The 20,459-nt window shown below is 50.4% G+C and overlaps 1 protein-coding gene across 1 annotated transcript in view; it reads right to left on the reverse strand.

Annotated features, from left to right (window-relative positions):
- SNX29 (sorting nexin 29) overlaps positions 1 to 20,459 on the reverse strand; it is a 577,448-nt gene that overhangs the window by 41,464 nt on the left and 515,525 nt on the right. Inside the window, exon 19 of the mRNA XM_011962337.1 lies at positions 4,387 to 4,526. Coding sequence (XP_011817727.1) covers positions 4,387 to 4,526 — 140 coding nt within the window. The remainder of the gene's footprint in view (positions 1 to 4,386; positions 4,527 to 20,459) is intronic.

Genomic DNA, 20,459 nt, shown 5'->3' on the forward strand with positions numbered 1-20,459 from the left:
TTACTCTGTCGCTTTCCAGCCCCCTAACTTTCTCTCTCCTCAAGGAGGAGCAGCAGAACATAATGTATTTCCCAAAGTTAAATTACTCTGCAGAGAACCATTTTAATAATGTGCTAAATGACAGCACAGCAAATCACTGAAGCTGTCACCGATGTGCGGTCCAGTTTCACTGAGCGAATTCTCGGAGTCTGACCCTCCCTCCACGAATGAACGGCACCTCACATCTCCCTGGGTATCTCCGCCATCTGCAAAGTGTCACGTCTCTCAGTAAGCACCCTTTCCCCAAACATCAGACGACGAACACAGCACGGGGTTTCCAAAAGATGTGGGCGTTGGGAGGCTGGCACTCACTCATCTGTTCCTTGTGTTGGGGAGTAGACTCTGGTCCCCCTCTGGGTCACACTGATATAGAGTTCAAAATAGAAAAGAAATGCCCCACTTCCCACCGGCCTACTTTCCAATTCAGAGCTGGCATTAACAAGGGAGGCAACGGGAGGCAGAGGGACTGGGAGGAAAAACGCAACCTCCCGATTCTTCAACTCAGATTTGTGCAGATGGCAGATTACTTAGAAGTCATGATGCCTCTTACGGAACACAGCGAAATATGGCCACGTAAAATGGAATTAAAAAATGAAAGAGTGTGTGTGAAAGCAGGTCCCATCTAATACTGGACTGAAAGTTTTAAGTAATATTTGTGAGGAAAAACACAAGCAATTTCTACCCCCTGGCTTTTATCTTTCCTGCCCACTTTCTCAGCTCCCAAACTGGAATGGGACCACCATTCCTGAAGCTGACCAGTGGCCCTGTTCATAGAACACACAGGGGCACAGTGTGTAAACCAAAAGCATCATGAGTAATGTGGAGTGTCCACAGATTCAAATGGAGGGGCGGTGGGAGCAGTGGGGAAGAGCCAGGACTGCAAACTCCAGAGCCACCATGCTGGTAAGTGGTCCACCCAAATATATGACATAACCAGGCAAACAGCATGGCAGGGGAGGCTGGCTCAGTGCCCGGGAGACAATAGGAGTTGGGGGCTCAGTGGACATGGGGCACCTAAGTGCGGGAGAGTGGGGGAACGGGGCTTTGACCAATTCTTCTGATTTTTCAACAGCAGCTAGGTTGGGCGTGGAGGCTCACACCTGTAATTGCAGCACTTTGGGAGGCCGAGGTGGGTGGATCACCTGAGGTCAGCAGTTCGAGACCAGCCTAGCCAACATGGCGAAACCCCATCTCTACTTAAAAAAAATACAAAAATTAGCTGAGCATGGTGGCATGTGCCTGTAATCCCAGTTACTTAGAGGCTGAGGCAGGAGAATCGTCTGAACCCAGGAGGCAGAGGTTGCAGTGAGCCAAGATTATGCCACCGCACTCCAGCCTGGGCAACACAACGAGAACTTGTCTCAAAAAAAAGACGCTTGACATCTGGATGTTTTTATCTGACACCTAATTTTTTGATGTTGCCAAGTACTTGAATTAAGAAAAATAAATAACAAAACAAAACCCCACTATACTGGCTAAATAAAATAAGTTGGAGAATCAGGCTCAGTCCGCAGGCTGCAGGCTTCCCACCTACATCCCATAAACATGGGCTACGGTGCCGAACACCCTAGGATCCCATTGTGCTGAGTGGGGACCCTGGGACCAGCCAGATCACCCCTTTGAGCCTCAATTTCCTCATCACTGTGAAATAGATTTCACTGGCTCTCCAGAAGACGAGATGAGATGGGTGCTGTGAAACGCGAGGCTGGCAGCCACAGGAAAATGGGAGGCCCTCTCTTTAGTGAACAATCCAGTTACGTTCAGTAACTCAAATGGACTTTCCGGATCCTGAATCAACATTTGAAAGAACCAAGGAGAAAATCTGTCAAGATGTATAAGAATAATAATGCTTTGGGGTTTATTTCCTTAGCCAGGAGATTTTTGTTTTGTTTTTTTTTTTAACCAGAAATCTCTCAGGCTGGGCTTTCCAGCTGAGACGGCAGTCTAGCTGCTTTCTGTGGGCAGCACATGGAGAAAGGACATGATCAGGTGGAGATTCGTCAGCACGGGCAAGGCTTGGCTGTGCCTCATCCATCATTACCCCAAAATGAAACAATCCGTACATTCCGACCTGTAATCCCATCCTGCTCAAAAAGGAAGAAGAAGAAGGGAGCAGTGTGATTTGGAACAGCGAGGAAAGCCGGAGAGCTTTTATTAAAAGAGCTGTTTAATTTCAACTGGGGTCTAGACCAACATGTACTGAAAATTCCAGCATCGACACTGTGTCTTTTGCCACAGTCTCCCACTGAAATTCTTGTTCTGTAAAGTCCATACATTGAACCTTGTGTTCTGTGAGGTTTCTCTCTCAGCGCTGACTGACGGCAACCAGCATGGCTGAGATTCACATCATGCCGAGAGGCTCGCATTAATGTGCAGTTTTTACAATTCGGCACACGAATGTTTGGGAAACACTGGACTGGAGATGTCTGGGCTGTGGAGCCCTGTGGGGGGTGGGGGACACTGACTTGCGGATGGGGCAGTGTCTCCTGCTCACACTGTCAACATCAGGAGCATCTTAGGAGCAACTTGCTAACTCAGTTTTCACCGGGGAATTCGGCCTATGTGCGATGACTCCGCGAGAGGCTAATTCCTCCACACACCCCAGGCTGCCTGTAAGGGGATGCCTCTAAGAGAATGAGACCTCCTCATGTGAACTATCGCGGCCATTTCCAAATACTGAGATCAAGGCCCTGGCATCACAAACAAAAGGAGAAAAGGAAAATAAAGCGTTCTAGATACTGTCTTCTATTCAGGATAAAAAGGCACCGCTTATCAAAGGCAGCACGATACTATGATGTCTTCTCACAAAAACCCTGGAACAATCAGAAAATCTAAGTAACCATCTTGGAGACAATTTCAAAGGGCCTAGGCAGGGAAGATGCGGGCAGCTGCTCGTGTCTAACTGGATGGTACTGCTGGGCACACCCCACAGACAGGAGCACACCCCACAGAAGCCGGCTCCCAAAGGTGCACCCCACAGAGAGAAGCAGAAATCCACCCTCTGTTTTGAACCCAGCATCACCATCAGAACAACTGTTAAAGAGCTACAGTGACAGGAAACTCTTATTTTACCCCAGCAAATCATACAAATCACACCGACCCAGAACAGTGCTTCTCGAATGAGTCCCAATCCCACAGGTCTTCTCTACGGACCTTTACGTTTCATGTTTCTATTACGGTAAGATTTTAGAAATAATAGAATTACATTCTGTAGCATCTGAAGACTATAAAAACCAAGTCGGGCTTGATGATCTTGGTTCCCCTAATTCCAAGGATGTAAACGTCAGAGGTCCCAGGTTATGACAACAGAGTGGACTAATCGGTGGTAAGGCAATGACATCAAAAGGACAGCCTGATGTTTCCTGGCAATGGGACCAGAGCAAAGGGGTGGATGAGGTCAGCATGCCTGGCATGTGGCAGGTGAAAAGAAGTCACTGCATGACATTTCCAGCCAACATTAGCTTTCTTGAAAACAGTAGTATCCATTGAGTTAATTGACAATTTTGAACTGTAATGATTTTCTTTTCTTTCTTTTTTTTTGAGATGGAGTCTTGCTCTGTCACCCAGGCTGCAGTGCAGCGGTGCGATCTCAGCTCACTGCAACCTCTGCCTCCTGGGTTCAAGCGACTACAGGTGCCCGCCGCCATGCCCAGCTAATTTTTGCATGCCCGGCTAATTTTTGTATTTTTAGTAGAGATGGGATTTCACCATGTTGGCCAGGCTGGTCTCGAACTCCCGACCTCACTGATCTGCCCACTTTGGCCTCCCAAAGTGCTGGGATTACAGGTGTGGCCCACCGTGCCCAGCCTGAAGCATAATGATTTTCTAAGTGCATAATATGTAAACTTTTTAAATTTTTTTTTCACTTTTTCAAGATAAGGTATTTAAATAATATTAACGTTCATTTTTATGTAATACTCATATAAAAATAATTTAAGTTAATATGTTACCAGTCTGGCAGAACTTTTCCTTGGGTTCATCACCCAAGCTTGAGAAACACTGACACAGTTTGTTTCAGTTTTGGAGCACCCAGTGGGCTGTGTAGAAAAGGAATCTTTCCTGGATTGAAATGTGTCAAAGTATAAAATCACAGAGCCCCAAGTTTATTTGTGAGCCTCAAGTCAACAAAGCTCATTTGCAGGCCTGCTCTCTTCCCATCCCTTTAGAAGCTCCAAAGCGCTGAGGCCCAGCCTCCATCGCGGCACCTGGAACAGGCCCTGGAGTTTGCCTGGGTCCCGTGGCGATCAGGGCATCACGGAGAGCCGCTGTGCTCCCCAACCTTTATAAAACGACCAAGAACGAAGTGCTGGCAGGGCTGGCGGCGCATCCCATGGGAGCAGTACTTACACGAAGAAGGGCATCAGCTGGATGAGGGTCTCCTTCTTGGGGCTGGCGGCGAACTCGGGGACCATCTGGATGACTTTGTTCATGACGCTGCGCAGGTAATTCTGGAGCTGCTTTCTTCGTTCCTCCACAAACTTGGCATCCTGAGGAAACGCAAAACATCTTCGCTCAGGTATGTGTTCCTCACCTGGTCAGAAACAACCCCATAGAACAGGCGATCACCCATCAGCGCCCTCCCGGCAGCCAACACTGATTAAGCAACTGCCTCGTGTGACTGGTCTGTAAGCCCTTACATGTATCATCACATGGAATAACAAGAAAGATGCCCACGATATTACTATTAAGTGCAGGAAAAGCAGATCCAAGACCTATATCTGGTGTGTTCCTATTCAAATGGGACGGTTATTTATGGGGCACCAAAAGGTGCCGAATGTGGTGCTGGGGTCAGGGGTAGAACAATGAACGCACTGCTGTGGCCTTCGTGGAGTTCACGGGCCCACGAGGGAGACACAAATCAATCCAACGACCACACAGGTCAGTGTGATTATCAATCACACCAAATGCCACTCCAGAGCACGGGCTTAATTTTGCCTTCAGAGGAGTTTCTCGAAATACAAATCAACTGCCACTGATTAAGAAAGAGATTTTATTAATAATCAATTTCTGTGTTCTCTTGAAAAACTAGGATGCGTGGGCCACGACGCCGAGGCGGGCGGATCACCTGAGGTTGGGAGTTCGAGACCAGCCTTACCAACAAAGAGAAACCCCGTCTCTACTAAAAATACAAAATTAGCCGGGTATAGTGGCACATGCCTGCAATCGCAGCTACCTGGGAGGCTGAGGTAGGAGAATCACTTGAACCCGGGAGGCAGAGGTTGCGGTGAGCCAAGATGGCGCCATTGCACTCCAGCCTGGGCAACAAGAGTGAAACTCCATCTCACACACACACACACACACACAAAACCTAGGATGCATGGTAGCATGGCCCCACCCATAGGTCCATACCAGGCTGGGCTGTGCAGCGTGGCCCCAGAAGGCAGGCACAGGTTCCCAGGTCTGAGCAGTTTCCATCACTCAGTGATCAGGGGCTCTGTGCTCCAGAACCCCCTCACTCCTCCTGCAGCCCCCACCACACCCGTGTCTGCTTGCTGTTTGTGGGCAGGGCCAGCTTGCTTGGTGTGCAACCCACGCGGTTGCAGAGGGTCCACGCTGGTGAGCTGCTGCCCACCTTGACATTCTCATTAATTTGGAACCAGGGGCTCCACACTGTCACGTTGGCCTGGGACCCACACATTCCAAAGCCAGTCCTGCTTTGTGCATCTGTGCTAATAGCCCCTGGATTGTAACAAGGCAGTGTTACACCCTGGGCAGCGAGCGTCGGGGCCGGGAAAGGCTTTCTCTGAGACAATCATGCTCCTTCTGGACTGAAGACCAAGCAAGGTGAAGAAACAAAGAGCTGAGAGAAGGCTGTGGAGGAATGGGGTCTTTCCAACCTCACAGAACACAAGGAGGAATGTTCTATGATGACTGCGAGAAACAGATGAGGAAACTGCAGTCTGCAGCGGACCTTGGTACCTCACCCGGGAGGCCCCATAGATCGGGTGTGGTACTCGTCTCTGCTCTCCCTGTGCAGGCACAGAGCTGGCCCAAGGCAGGGGCTCGGTCACAATCTGTCAGCACCTCGAAAAACTGCCTAGCATCACGTGCCCTGGTCCCCGGTGAAGAGCTCCCACAGGCCAGGTATGGTGGCTCATGCCTGTAATCCCAGCACCTTAGGAGGCTGAGGCAAGAGGATCGCTTGAGCCCAGGAGTTTAAGACCAGCCTGGGTAACATAACAAGGACCAATCTCTACAAAAAAATGAAAAAAGTAGCCAGGCGTGGTGGTGTGCACCTGTAGTCCCAGCTACGTGGGTGGCTGCAGCAGGAGGATTGCTTAAGTCCTAGAGGTAGGGTGCACAGTGAGCTATGATCACACTACTGCACTCCAACCTGGGAGACAGTTAGACCCTGACTGTATTAGTCCATTCTTACACTGCTATAAAGAACTACGTGAGACTGGGTAATTTATAAAGAAAAGAGGTTTAACTGGCTCATGGTTTCGCAGGCTGTACAGGAAACATGGTGGGGGAGGCCTCAGAAACTTATAATCATGGTGGAAGGCAAAGGGAACGCAGGCACGTCTTACGTGGCTGGAGCAGGAGGAAGAGAGGGAAGGGGGAGGTGCCACATACTTTTACACAACCAGATATCATGAGAACTCACTGCCATGAGAACAGCAAGGAGGAAATCCACCCCCATGATCCAATCACCTCCCACCCGGCCCCACCTCCAATACTGCGGATTACAATTTGACAGGAGATTTGGGCAGGAACACAAATCCAAACCTTGTCACTGACTCTAAAAATCAATATCAGAATAAAAAGAAGAGAAGAGTTCCTACAAAGCCCTGCCAAGGCCCCGAGCATGACAAGAAGAGTCTTTCTTAAGCGGCGCCTCTGAGCCAGGGTTGGCAGATTTAGCAAATGAGAATACAGGGCACCCAGTGAAATCTGAACTTCAAATAAACAATGAATAATTTTTCAGCAAAAAGTATGTTCTATGCAAGGAAACCTTTCCATGCAGTATTTGCGATACACTTATACCACAAAATTATTGGTTTATCTGAACTTCCAATTTCACTGGGCATCCTTATATTTTCTCTGGCAAGCCTCTTGCGAGCACCAGGTGGCAGATGGAACCGTGGAGCATCTATGCCAGCAGGGGTCCCTCGGGGCCACTCCAAAGTCACAACAAAGTCTTCTTGTCCAAAGCCACCTCTGATGAGCGGCCTCAGTGGGGGACCTTTCTCCAGAGGGGTGGCAGCTCTCAAACACTGCTGAGAGCCACTCCAGTGTCACCATCAGTCCAGCTGGTGGCTAAAATCTCACAGCCTGGCAGGAGGTGGGCTTATGTACAAATGAGAGAAGACATTTAGACGAGGTTGTCCTAGGGTCCTACAACCCAACCTGGAGCCTCTGCTCACCCAGTCTGAACGCTGGTTCTGCTCCTCGGAAGGCAAGATTCCACCTACCATTAAACAATGAGATGCTTTTCCTTGGAAGGTGGTTAAGATGCCAGGTTAGTGCCCAATGGAGCTCACGAAGCCTAGTTTTCCATCTGCACAAGAAACCCTCAAGGCAGCTTGAGAGACTCTACCGCAGAAAGACAAGAAGCGAGCTCATCAGCCCTGCAAGAACTTGTGAAGGTTTTTCTTTTTTTTGGAAGGGAAATGCTCAAAACACTAAAGCAATGAGGAGCGATCAGAGACGGTCCTTCCTGTTGTATGTGGGGTGGTGCTACAGAGCCCAAGGAAAGTGACCCTCCCACCCCCAAAATAAAGGTTAGAGAATTCCATCCATGAGTCTAATCTGCCTCTCTCACCTGGGTCTCAGAGGCCCCTGGAGGAATCCCAAGTCTCTTTCAAGTGCTCACTCCTCACAATAGCTGCTCCCTGGAAACCTAAGCCAGGTTCTACGCTAAGAACATCCAATATGGCAGCAACTAGAATTTTTAAAAAATCTGATTTATTTCAATAATTTTTTGGGGTAGAGGTGATTTCTGGTTACACGAATGAATTTTTTTGTTTTGTTTTTGTTTGAGACTGTATCTCACTCTGTCGCCCGAAGTGGCGGGCAGTGGCATAGTCTCGGCTCACTGAATCCTCCGCCTCCCAGGTTCAAGCAACCCTCCTACCTCAGCCTCCCAAGTAGCTGGGATTACAGGCACACGCATAGCCATGCCTGGCTAATTTTTGCATTTTTAGTAGTGACGACTGGTCTCGAACTCCTGACTTCAAGCGATCCGCCCACCTCAGCCTCCCAAAGTACTGGGATTACAGGCATGAACTACTGCACCCGGCTTTGAACGAGTTCTTTAGTGGTGAATTCTGAAACTCTAGTGCCCCCTTCACCTGAGCAGTGTGCACTGTACTCAAGCATGCAGTCATTTACCCCTCACCCCCCTCCCAACCTCCCCCACGCCTGAGTCCCCAAAGTCCATTATATCACTCTGTATGTATTTGCATGCCCATAGCTTAGCTCCACTTATAAGTGAGAATACACAGGATTCGGTTTTCCATTCCTGAGTTACTTCACTTAGAATCATGGCCTTTGGCCCCATCCAAGTTGCTGCAAAAGACATGATTTCGTTCCTTTTTATGGCTGATAGTATTCCACGGTATACTTAAACCACATTTTCTTTATCCATCGACGTCTGTGACATCTTCACTCACACTTCGTTCCCAGTGCTTTCCCTGCCCTGTGTCACTACAGCACATCCAAGGCTGGTCACTGAATTTCAGAAAGGTGAGGCACTTGTACAAAAGGTCAAGACCAGCAGGTGGCTGAGCAGGGCCTTCCATCAGGCAGGAGGGACAGACTCCCCCAGTACAGAAGACAACTTTCAACCTTCCAAAGAAAAACCCATGGGTTCCTTTACACCAGGCTTCCCCAATGCGAGGCTCACTTCTTTGAAATTCTACTTCCAGGTTGGCTTTAGCAGAAGCCATTTGCCCTGTGAAAAGGAGGAAGCCTGACACCTGGGTGCAAGGGCAGGCAGGGCTGCCTGACTCATCCTCCACCCTGGGCACTGTTCCCTCAGGTCTCACTCTGACCCTAGAGGTGCAGACACCTTGCCTGAATTGCAGCACAGGACTCAGTAGAATGTGACCTGAGAGGTATGGAAGATCCCAGAATAATTCATGGAAGGCTATATTCTTGCCTGTGACTGTATTTTGTTTTCTTACATTTTTATTGTGAATTTTTTTTTTTTGTGGGGGGGGGGGACAGGGTCTCGCTCTGTTACCCAGGCTGGAGTGCAGTGGTGCAATCCCTGGTTCAAGAGATTCTCCTGCCTCAGCCTCCCAAGTAGCTGGGACTACAGGTACGCTCCACCATACCTGGCTAATTTTTGTATTTTTAATAGAGACAGGTTTCGCCATGTCAGCCTGGCTGGTCTCGAACTCCTGACTTCAGGTGATCCACCTGCCTCGGCTTCCCAAAGTGCCGGGATTACAGGTGTGAGCCATCACGCCTCGCTGAAAAAATTTAAATAAGGCAAAAAGCAGTGCAAATTTTAATGAATCCACATAATACTGTGTCTGAAAAGTCTTAACTCTTTCCGTATTTATGTCATCATTTTTATCTGCTCGCTAAGGTGTTTTAAGGTAAACGATAGTCATGACATTTTACTCCTAAATACTTCGGTGTGTATTTCTGAAAAAATTAACAACATTTTGCCATTTAAACACAATGGCATAATCACCTCTAACAAAATTAATGACTCGTTGGTGCTATCTAAGACCTGGCCCGTGTTTAAATGTTTGCGTTTTCAAATGTGCCTGCTGCTTCTGGAATTTTAAAAGGAGTTACAGTGCACCTTTTTATCCGCCCATTCTTTAAGAGGTTGAATGCAGCACTGTTCAGGCTGGATTCCCCCGGGATCACCTGGGTTCTGACCTTTTGGGGGACGTGATGTGGCCCATTTTCACCACAAGCTGCTCACAGAGGTCCATAGACTACATGTGACCCACAGGTATGTTTTGTATGGCCTGAGCAATGTCTTGAAATATTAAAACCAGGAGATTTCTGCATAAAACCCAGATTTCTGGCTTCCCTTTAAATAATGAGCAGCCCTGCCAGTGGGTAGGGGCTAAGCCAGGAGTGCCTAATTAGCGGACCACATAGCACTGTCACTCTGCCCAGCCTGGTCCCCTGCCTGGTGGCCTCTGTGATCCAGTGCATTTGCAAGCCCTGGTTTATACCCCTTGCACAGGCAGTATGACCAGCCAAGGCCCCAGAAATGCATCCCAGAGGCTACACTGCATCTACTTCACATCGTAAGTGACATTCCCTGGGACTGTCAGAGACCTGCGGTACCATTTACCGGCTCGGTGGGAATGCATGGAAATCCCTTGGAATCTCAGTTTCTCATCTGCAGGATAGTGATGGGGTACGCCTACCCCACTGGTAATAACCCAGGCTCAGCACCTGGTCGCCGACATGGCCTGCCAGGCCTGTGACAGGTGCTGATGATCCACGGATGTTTAGCTGGGATCCTTTTCCTCCAGGAGTTAAATGTGCAGGAGGGGGTGGGGACAGGCTGGGGCAAGTGCCGCGATGGAAGCCACAGGTGCTCAGGGAAGCTCTCGAGGAGGAGTGTCTATGTTTGCAGGAGGGCTGGAGAGAGCGTATCGCTCCAGGGAAGCAGCCTCGGAAGCCGGTGCTTTAGCTGGCTCCTGGAGGAAAGACATGTGGCCATCAGGTGGTCAAGGTAGTGCCTTGGGGGTGGGGGAAGGGCATGCCAAGTGGAAAGAATAGCAAATGCAAAGAAGAAACGCCCGGGCAGAAGGAGCTTGGCTTGCTGGAACAGGAGGCAGCCTGTGTGGCTGGGTTTAGCAGCTCCAGAGGTGTAAGACTGCAGTGTCAGCAGCAGTAAAATGGTGCAGAGCCACGTAGACCAGGGAACAAAGCCAGCGGGGGGGGGGGGGGGGGGGTGGGAAGCAGGAGGTCGATGATCTGATAAACACTGAGAGGGAATGCCTGGGGACAGTAGGGTGTAGGCAGCTTAGGCAGAGAGAGCTCTCAAAACTCCATCACGACCCTTTGCTATTGGAATTCTTCAATAGCTCCCATGCACTCCGTCCACCTCCCAGGACACATGACTAAACTCCTAGCATGGCTCATGGGAACCTTGCCATGTGGCCCCAGCATGCCTTGCCAACCTCTCTTCATGTCACCTTCTCCCCAACCCCAACCCTCACCAACACCGTAATATGTTAGCAGCCCCGAGTTTCTTCTCACGTCCAGCACGCAATCTCCTGATGTCTCCCATCTCTGGGATGCCCCCTGGCCCAGAAGGCCTTGCCATTTCGGTCTTTGCTCCTGTGCCACCACCTCTTGAGAGACCTCTCGGGAAATGCCAGTGGAGGTGGCCCAGGCTCTCTCTGATCCACTCCTCGTTCTCCCTTCTTCCTGGGAGAGTCTCGTTCCTTCACTGTGGGCCTCTTGCTCGCTCCCCCACCTCCCTTGCTAGACGGTAATTCCACCAAGGCAGGGACCTTATCTGCCTGGTTCATCCCTTTATCTCTGGAGCCTAACACACTTCCTGGAGATCCCAAGAGGCTCCATACACATTTGTTGAAAGAACAAATACCTGTTGGGGATACAATCAGGGAAGGCCAGGCAGACCACAGGAAGAATGGCCTGGAGGGTGTTGCCAAAGTCCAGAGAGAGAGAACAAAGACCCCTGGTGGTGGAGTAGACAGACTTGTCCGGAAGGCAGCTCCCTGGTTCCAAAGGGAGCCGAACACCAGGGAGCAGTGAGTGCAGACGGGGAGCTAGGCCTTCAGAGGCCCCATCTGTCACATGGACCTCCCAGGAGGAGATGGGACATCCAGGAAGGAGCCCTGACCCCCTGAGGAGTGTCCAGCTCTTAAAGGGCCATGAGGGATCTGTCAGGTTTCTGGTTGGGCTCCTGGGACCACAGCCAAAATTCCGATGAGAAGCCACAGGACTGGAGGCAAGCCCAGCACACGGAACCTGCCAGACTCCTCTGGGGGCTGCCTAATGAGTCCTCGCCGCCCGTGGCCCTGCTGTCACTCTGCGGCATTCCTATCCTAACACCATCATCAATGATGCCTCAGAGCTATTCATACACGGCACTGGGAGTTGGGCCTTGCTTTCAAAAAGAACACTCAACACGATTTTAATAGGAGTATTTTTCTTCCCTCCAAAAAAGGTTAATTTTATTTTGAGCTTCAAGAAGATAAAGATATCATAAAATGAAGAATAGCTATTTTTAAAACGATGGAATGCTGTGAACAAGACGACGAGGCTCCTGGAACCAATGCTCAGGCCCCGCCCCCTGTGTTTCCCCGAATTTTGTTTCCTGGCTCATTTCTGACAAGTGCATCTTTGCAATGCGTGTCCCGCTCCCCAGCAGGCCGTTCCTCAGGAGCCGCACTTCGTGTGAGCTATGGGACAGACAGAGGTGATTCTGCATTTCCAAAGTTCTTTTTTGTTTTATCAAGGAACATCAAGGTATTTTGTAAAATAAAAAGGTCTGGTCTATCGGGAGTAGTAGGCAGCTCAGCTCCCTTAAGAGACAACTGCTTTGGAGTCAGCTGATCTTGTAACTTGTCACTGGCTAGAGAATTCTAGAATATTGATGAGACTACCAAGGACCCCAGCAACAAGGTCTCCTGGCTATGAGATTCCATCCTGCACTTTTTTTTTTTTTTTTTCTCTGAGACAGGGTATCTCTCTGTTGCCAAGACTGAAGTGCAGTGGTACAATCATGGCTCACTGCAGCCCTGACCTCCAGGGCTCCAGCAATTCTCCTGCCTCAGCCTCCAGAGTAGCTGGGGCTACAGGTGCACACCACCATGTCTGGCTCATTTTTAAAGTTTTTGTAGAGATGGGGTCTCACTATGTTGCCTAGGCTGGTCTTGAATTCCTGGGCTTAAGCGATCCTCCCTCCTCAGCCTCCTAGAATGCTGGGATCACAGGTGTGAGCCACCACGCCTGGTCTCGCACCCATTCTGATGAGACTGGCTCACCAACCACATTTCTTCTTTCTGGGCACAAAGACACATCGGGCTTCCCAGCATGCCTTGCAATTAGACGAGAGCCATAGGCTGACTTCTGGTTAATGTAAGGTAATGGGAGTTGGGGCAGGCCATGTCCAGGCCTAGCCGAAAAAAGGAAATTCCCTGTGATTCTCTCCTCCCCCGCTTCCCCTTCCCCTTCCTCTGGGAGCGTGTAGCCCACACGTGGAGAAAGGAGGGGCCGCCTGATCTGCAGTGGACCGTGACATGAATGAGAAGTTAACTCGTGGTATGCCATCGAGTTACAGATTTACGCCCATGCTGGTTACTGGCACCCGCGTTAACTGTGCTGGCTTTTGCATGGCTCACTCAGTGACTATCTGCTACATGCCTGTGTGTGTCCAAGGTACTGTGCCTTGAAGGAACGTACTGGCCCCTGCCCTCCAGAGCTTAGATCCAGTAGAGTCAACAAGCAGATACGTGAATACATCATAAAGAGAGCTGGGACAGAGATGGACTTGGCTTCGGTGGCTAGGACAGGAAGGCACCTGGGAGGAGATGGCTTCTGAGGCGAGACCTGAAGATTCAGAGGAAGCAATACAGGAAGCAGAGAGGCCGGCAAGGATGCAGTCAGCCAGGCAGGACACGCTGGCAGCCGGGGAGGCAAGGAGAAGCGAATGGGTTTGAGTTCTATTTCAGAGCTGAATCATCTATTTCAGGGGGGACTTGCTGATGGGTTGCAATAATTTATTTGCTCAGTTAGCTATCCAGTCACATATATTCATTTGTTGATTCATTCAGCATGCATTCTTTGGGGGTCTACTGTGAGCCAGACACTTCCAATAAAAAGACCAATGAGACCTGTGGATCCTGCCTTCGTGGAACTTACAGTCAGTTGGAAAAGACATCCAAAGCGATCATTACAAAACAGTGTGACAAAGCCACGACACATGCCTGATGAAGGGCTGGCTACACAACGTTTTCCGTGGGGAAGAATGGTGCGAGGTGCCTGATCTGAATGGGGGTCAGGGAGCCCTCCCAAAGGGCTGTGGGACATAATAATGACTGTCGTCATTATTAGTAGCAGCAGCAGGAGGAGCTGTTACTTGCAACATTTTTGGAGTGCTTTCTCTGCCAGGCACTGGGCTAGGCACATCTACGCTTACGTATCATTTCATTTATCCTCAGCAACCCATTGAGAGATGGCTTTCTTTTCTTTTCTTCTTCTTCTTCTTTTTTTTTTTTGTAGTTTTACTCTGTTGTCCAGGCTGGAGTGCAGTGGCACAATCTCAGCTCACTGCAACCTCCGCCTCCCCAGTTCAAGTGATTCTCCTGCCTTAGCCTCCTGAGTAGGAGGGATTACAGGTGCATGCCACCATCCCCAGCTAATCTTTCTATTTTTACTAGAAATGCGGTTTCACCATGTTGGCCAGGCTGGTCTCGAACTCCTGGCCTCAAGTGATCCGCCCGTCTTGGCCTCCCAAAGTGCTGGAATGACAGATGTGAGCCACCGTGCCCGGCCAAGAGAGGGGCTTTTTCATGTTCCCATTTCAGAAGAAGGAAGCTGAGGCTCAGAGGCGCCCAGGTCCACAACTCCTTGAGTGGGTGGGTGGAGACAAGGATTGGCCCCAAGAGGCCTAATTCCTCAGCCAGTACCCTTATATCCACTCTGCTCTAAGACAGTAGGAGAGAAAGGCGGCTCCAGGGCAGGGAGGAGCCTGAAGATGCCAAAGACAGTAGCTTAGGGGGACCACAAGATTCAGAAGCAGAGGGGCCTGGGGTAGGGGGAGCTGAGGCAGCCCTGGGAAGCCACATGAGAGAATCTGGACTCTACCCAAGGAGTGACAAGCATTTTAAGCCAGGGTGAGAATCACCTATTCCTGAGACTGAAAACAGCTGTGAGGCTTCAATTTTAAATAAACCACTCTGTTCTATCCCTGGAGCATTGAAAATCTGCCTTTCTTCTTTCAAGCATTAGCCAGCTGGGAGGCGTGGAGCTCATCTAAATCACAGACACAATTCTGCTACCCTGGGATGCAGGGAGGGAGCCACAATTCACGGCAAATCCATGCCAATCTGTGAACTCTGCTTTATAATGTGGGGCGCTTGGGGTCCCAGCACCCAGGCCCGAGCAGTTGTTTCTGGGGAGTCCATTGCGCAGTTGCTAATTGGGAAGCTGATGAGAGAAATTCCTGTTATTGCCACTTTAAAGACTCTCGACAGAGACATCTGAGAGAAACAAATAGTCGGGCCTGGTGACCCGCATAGTGCTGGCTTCCCAAACGGAGCTCCTTTTATCAGCTGCTGACTGGGTGCCCTTAGTAAAGCTCCACGAAGTGGCCTCCCCTGATTAACTTGGGGAAAATAATACAATTGCAAATTTCGAAAAGAAAACTGTTCTAATCTTTACAATGGGACTTGGCCCCAAATATTCATGAGGAAGGTCCTGAGGCTCCCATCTGGGCCAACCAGCGAGGTAGGGGCCTGGCTGAGAGGCTGAAACAGGTCCTGCAGCTTGTTCACCAGGCCTTTTTCCAGGTGATCACCACCTGGAATGTACCAGGCATGGACGGAAGAGGGGGAGGGATGAGGTCTTTATCTGAAGGCGTTTTGCAAGGGCAGGGAAGGGAAGGAGAGAGTAGAGGCAGGCAGGGCGGGGAAGAAGAGAGGGGAGGAGGGAAGAGAAGTGAGTAGGGGGGAGGGAAGTGGAGGGGAGAGCAGGGCAGGGCAGAGGAAGGCTGAGGAGAAGAGAGCAGAGCAGCTCAGGACAGGGCAGGCAGGGGAAGGGAGAGAAGGAGAGACGAGGGCAGGGCAGGAGGGCTGGGGCGGGAGCACTGGGAAGGGGAGGGAGCACTGCGGAGGGGGAGGGAAGAGGAGTGGAGAAAAAGCAGGGCAGGGGAAAGGCAGGCACAATAGGGCAGGGCAAGGGAGAGGGAAGAAAGGTATGGGAGGGAGGGGAGAGGAGGTCAGAGAAAGGGAGAATGAGGGAGGGCAGGGTCAGAGAGCAGAGGAGAGAACTGAGGAAGGGGCGTGCAGGGCGGGATGCATGTCAAAGGCATCCTTGGTGGGACTCCCCTCCCATAAGCCTCTGCAGACACACTGCCTTGGAGGCCAGGGACACTGCCCCTCTGTGGGGATGAGGGAAGCGAGGCCCTATCGACTCTTTTGCCCCAGCAACTGTGCGCTGCCACCATGTCCCAAGCAAGTGCTTTTGTGACGGACTGGGAAGGAGGGAGGAGGGGAGGAAACAGGCCTTGCCCTGCAGAGGCCATCGCGCCTTCGCTCTCCGGACATTGACCGAGTCCATGGGATCAGATTCGGTTCTCCATCTAAGCAGACATCTCTTTGACTACCCTTCTGTGCCAGGCCCTGTGAGCAGAGGTGAACAGCACCTAGTTGTCCTGGAAGTTGTGAACGGTCTATGGTTCATGCACGTACTCCAGCCTCCGTCAGGCACCCGTGGTAGAGAATCCATCAACCACCTTCATGTCCATGGGATGCCCACCTCCCTCGAGCACTGCTTGTGAGTCCCACAGGTGAGAAGGGGCCAGCTAAGGGAAGAAGCAACGGCAAACTCCGGAATGACCCCATGGGAGGTGGAAGGATCACATGAGCCTGGGAGGTCAAGGCTACAGTGAGCTGAGATCACATCACTGTACTCCAGCCTGGGCAACAGAGTGAGACCCTGTCTCAAAAACAAAAAACATCTGTCTGTCTGTCTATCTATCTATCTATCTATCTATCTATCTATCTATCTATCTATCTATCTATCTATCTATTCCCTGGGCCTTCCATGATGGATGTAAACAGTGATGGGGAGATTCAAGCTCCCTGCACAGCACATGAGGGCCCTCACCATCCAGCTCCCACCTGCCTCTCCAGCTGCACCCTCTCACCTGGCACGGCTCCACTCCCTGGGCACTTTCACACCACTAAGGAGATGCTCACACCCCAAACTTAATCTTAGGGTCCAACGTAAATGCCTCCCTACATCCCCTGGGAGATAGCTGGTTGCTGCCTCCTCATCTGTTGAAACATCCCTGACTCTTCCCATCTGCTGCAAGGCCCTCCAGGGTCCTCTTCATGACTGTATCCATCTTCAGTGCCCAGCACAAGGCGCACACCCTTCAGTGAACAGTCACAGCTACTGTGAACCGAGTCACTTCTATGCGGCCCGACCATTTTCTCTGCCCTTCCCAATGCCGTCCAGTGGTTTCTTGGCCCACCTAGAACAAACTCCCAAGTTCTCAATTCCCATAGGAGGCTGTGGGAGAGCCCGAAGCTTTGAGCTCAGCCCCATCGCGTTTGAGATCTTACTCTAAAGTTGAGGGGGAGGGGGCATGACAGATCATAGCCCCAATCCTGGGGCAGCTCAAGAGGGGAATACCCATGAGAGAGCTCGGAGACTGCGCCACAGCATTCACACGGTATCATTAAACTGTGCTAAACGTTAGAACAGAAAATAAAACTTGGTCCTGCATCTACAATGAGAATGTGCCCAAATCAAAACTTAACTGCAAACACAGGAAGGAAAGCATGTCTTTATTTCAGAAAAGGAACAAGGGCTCCACACGGAGCTGAAGGCCCAGTTACACTCTTTTCACACGTGCTTCTCTTAACAATAATAGGCCCATTATCACCAGCTTCCTATATTCCAAGCGCGATGTGAAGTGTTTGCTTCCATTGTCTCAGCGTACCCCTGCAACAGCTTTAGGAAATAGTAATACCCCCATTTGGCAAATGAATAAACTGAGGCTCCAAGAGATCCAGTGGCTTCTCCAAGGTGACCCAGCTGAGTTCAGAGCCACGTCTGCCTGAGTTCCGCACCTGAGCTCAGGAGTATGAGGCTGTCCTGCCTCTTAAAACCCATGCATTCATGACCACAGGAGACCTGTGGCTTTGCTAAAAACAGAAATTAAAAAATGACCTAGTCCTGCAGTTCACATAGGGTGAACCAAAATACCAGAGTTCTAAAAACTTACCTCCTGGCCCAGTGAGAAATATTTGTGGTTGGATGAAAACTCATCTTTATGTCCCAACAGAACCCCAGCCTGGAACCCAGGAGGCAGAGGTTGCAGTGAGCCAAAATGGCACCACTGCATTCCATCCTGGGTGACAGAGTGAGACTCTGTCAGGGAGTGCTTTTGCTCAAGAAGGGCTGGATATGGCAGCCTGTCTCCCCACAGGCAGGAGCCCGCCTGCGATGACTCTTCTACCCTCCATGGTGCTTGGCACAGGCTGGGCCCTCAGCAGGACACAACAAATGATTCCCATGGCAGGAAAGCTGTGGGCTCTGTTGCAGCTAAAACCTATTTTTTCTTTGATTTTGACTTTGCAGCCAAGGCAGACTGCAGGCTGGACAGCTGGAGGATGGGGGAGGAGAGGAGGAAAAAGGCTAGTTCATGCTTTTTTTTTTTTTTTTCTTTTTTTTTTTTTTGACAGAGTCTCACTCTGCCGCCCAGGCTGGAGTACGGTGGTGCCATCTCGGCTGACTGCAACCTCTGCCTCCCGGATTCCAGTGATTCTCCTGCCTTAAGCCTCCCAAGTAGCTGGGACTAAAGGCCAGCGCCATAATGCCTGCCTAATTTTTGTCTTTTTAGTAGAGACGGGGTTTCACCATGTTGTTCAGGCTGGTCTCAAACTCCTGACCTCAAGTGATCCACCCACTTCAGCCTCCCTTTATAGGCCTGAGTCACCATGCCCAGCCTCTTCCTTATGCAGTTTGGCCTCATCTGTTGAGACACCCCTGACTCTCTCCCATCCGCTGCAAGGCTCTCCAGGGTCCACCTCATCCCTGTATCCATCTTCAGCACAAGGCACACACCCCTCAGTAAAACTACCATATTTTGGAGCAATCTATCAATATTTGGTCAAATTAGACACAGTAGAATACATAACCCTATAATTCCACCTGGAGGATCTCTCCCAGAGGAATTCTCGTCCTGGACCGTATGGGCTGCATCAAAGGAGATGTTGTCAATGCACACTCCAAAAATGGAATCAACAGTTCCAGCCGCAGAGTGCAGGTATGCACAGTCACATGGCCGCAGTTGCAATATGGCACCGGGTGAACCAAGCCAAAGAATGAGGACTGAAGCACAATGCCATGGAAGGAAATGAAAAATACATGCAATGACTCAACATATTCTGGAAGGAAACAAATTTACAGATACATGCTGAGGCTACTGGAGTAGCTGCCTGTGGCAGGGAGAACAGGGACAGGAGGGGATAAATACAGGGCTCTAGAGAGACCAGTGAGGACAGCATGCCAGGAGCTGGGAACAGCATTCACTCATGTGGCAGAATGGAGGGGTGGATCTATTTATTCATTCGTTCATGGATTTTGAGAGGCAAGCTCTCACTGTGGTGCTCAGATTGCCTCAAACTCCTGGGCTCAAGCAGTCCTCCCACCTTGGCCTCCCAAAGTGCTGGGATTACAGGCGTAAGCCACTACACTTGGTTTCACTCACATTTGGTATCTGAGGTCCAAAGAGAAAAAACAAAAAGGAAAGATATTTTCTTGTTCATACCTGTTTACTGCCAGGACCCCCCACTCCACGGGACCCAAAGATAGGATATGGGGTTCCGACATGCTCTGCCCTGAAAGAGCTCCCAAGGCCAATCATTCCAGAAGCCAAGACTGAGCTGTGGAATTCCACCCAGGAATTCCCAGTGCTCTCAGATACTCTATATCTCAGTCTTCCTGGTGATCCGCTCCCCGTGCCTCCCCAGCCCTCTAAGCAATTGCCTGGGTGGTGTGGGCCCTGGACCAGCTGAGGGGCTGGCTGGGCTGACAGATGGCATGCCTCGTGCCCTTCCCTTGCAATCACCGAGTGATGCCCTCCCCATGCCCTGAATCCCTTCACACTCAATTCCAAGTGTGATGGTCACCCATGGTCTGGGTTAGAGATTCTCAGACTTTAATGGCAGCGGTGGTGGCATTAGGTGGGACCATCTCTAACTGCCTTAATTGTAGCTTCTACAACCAGCATAAATTCTTCACTGCAGAGGCCACAGGCTGAAATGGCTTAGTGGGCAGAGAGACCATAATGGAGACAAAACGTTAGCACCAGCCAACATGTGTTGGATGCCAGGAACTGAGTGGAGGGACTTATGGACACTATCTCCAACCCGAACAACATTTCACAGATGAGGCTCAAAGGAGGTAAGCATCATGGCCAGGACCCCACAGTGAAGGGACTCCAGGGCCATGTTCTTTCCATTCCGCTTGGCCATTGTGTGTCCCCAAGAAAGCTCCTTCGGGGTAGGACATGGCTAGGGAGGAACAAGTACCCTTCAAAGCCAGCCAGGAGAGAGAAGGTGGCGTGGCATTTGTATCCCTCCCTGGAGCTGATGGAGATAAAAGAAACCAGGAGTGAATCAGACACTCCAAAGACAATCCCATACTGCAATGGCCAGGCTGAAGGTATAAACTGCAGGAACAGAGGGTGCCAGGAACGCTGGTGAAGCGGGAGGGACGCTCTGGTGGAC

This window comes from Colobus angolensis, unplaced genomic scaffold (genome assembly GCF_000951035.1).
Source record: "Colobus angolensis palliatus isolate OR3802 unplaced genomic scaffold, Cang.pa_1.0 Scaffold116, whole genome shotgun sequence".
Taxonomy (NCBI): domain Eukaryota; kingdom Metazoa; phylum Chordata; class Mammalia; order Primates; family Cercopithecidae; genus Colobus; species Colobus angolensis.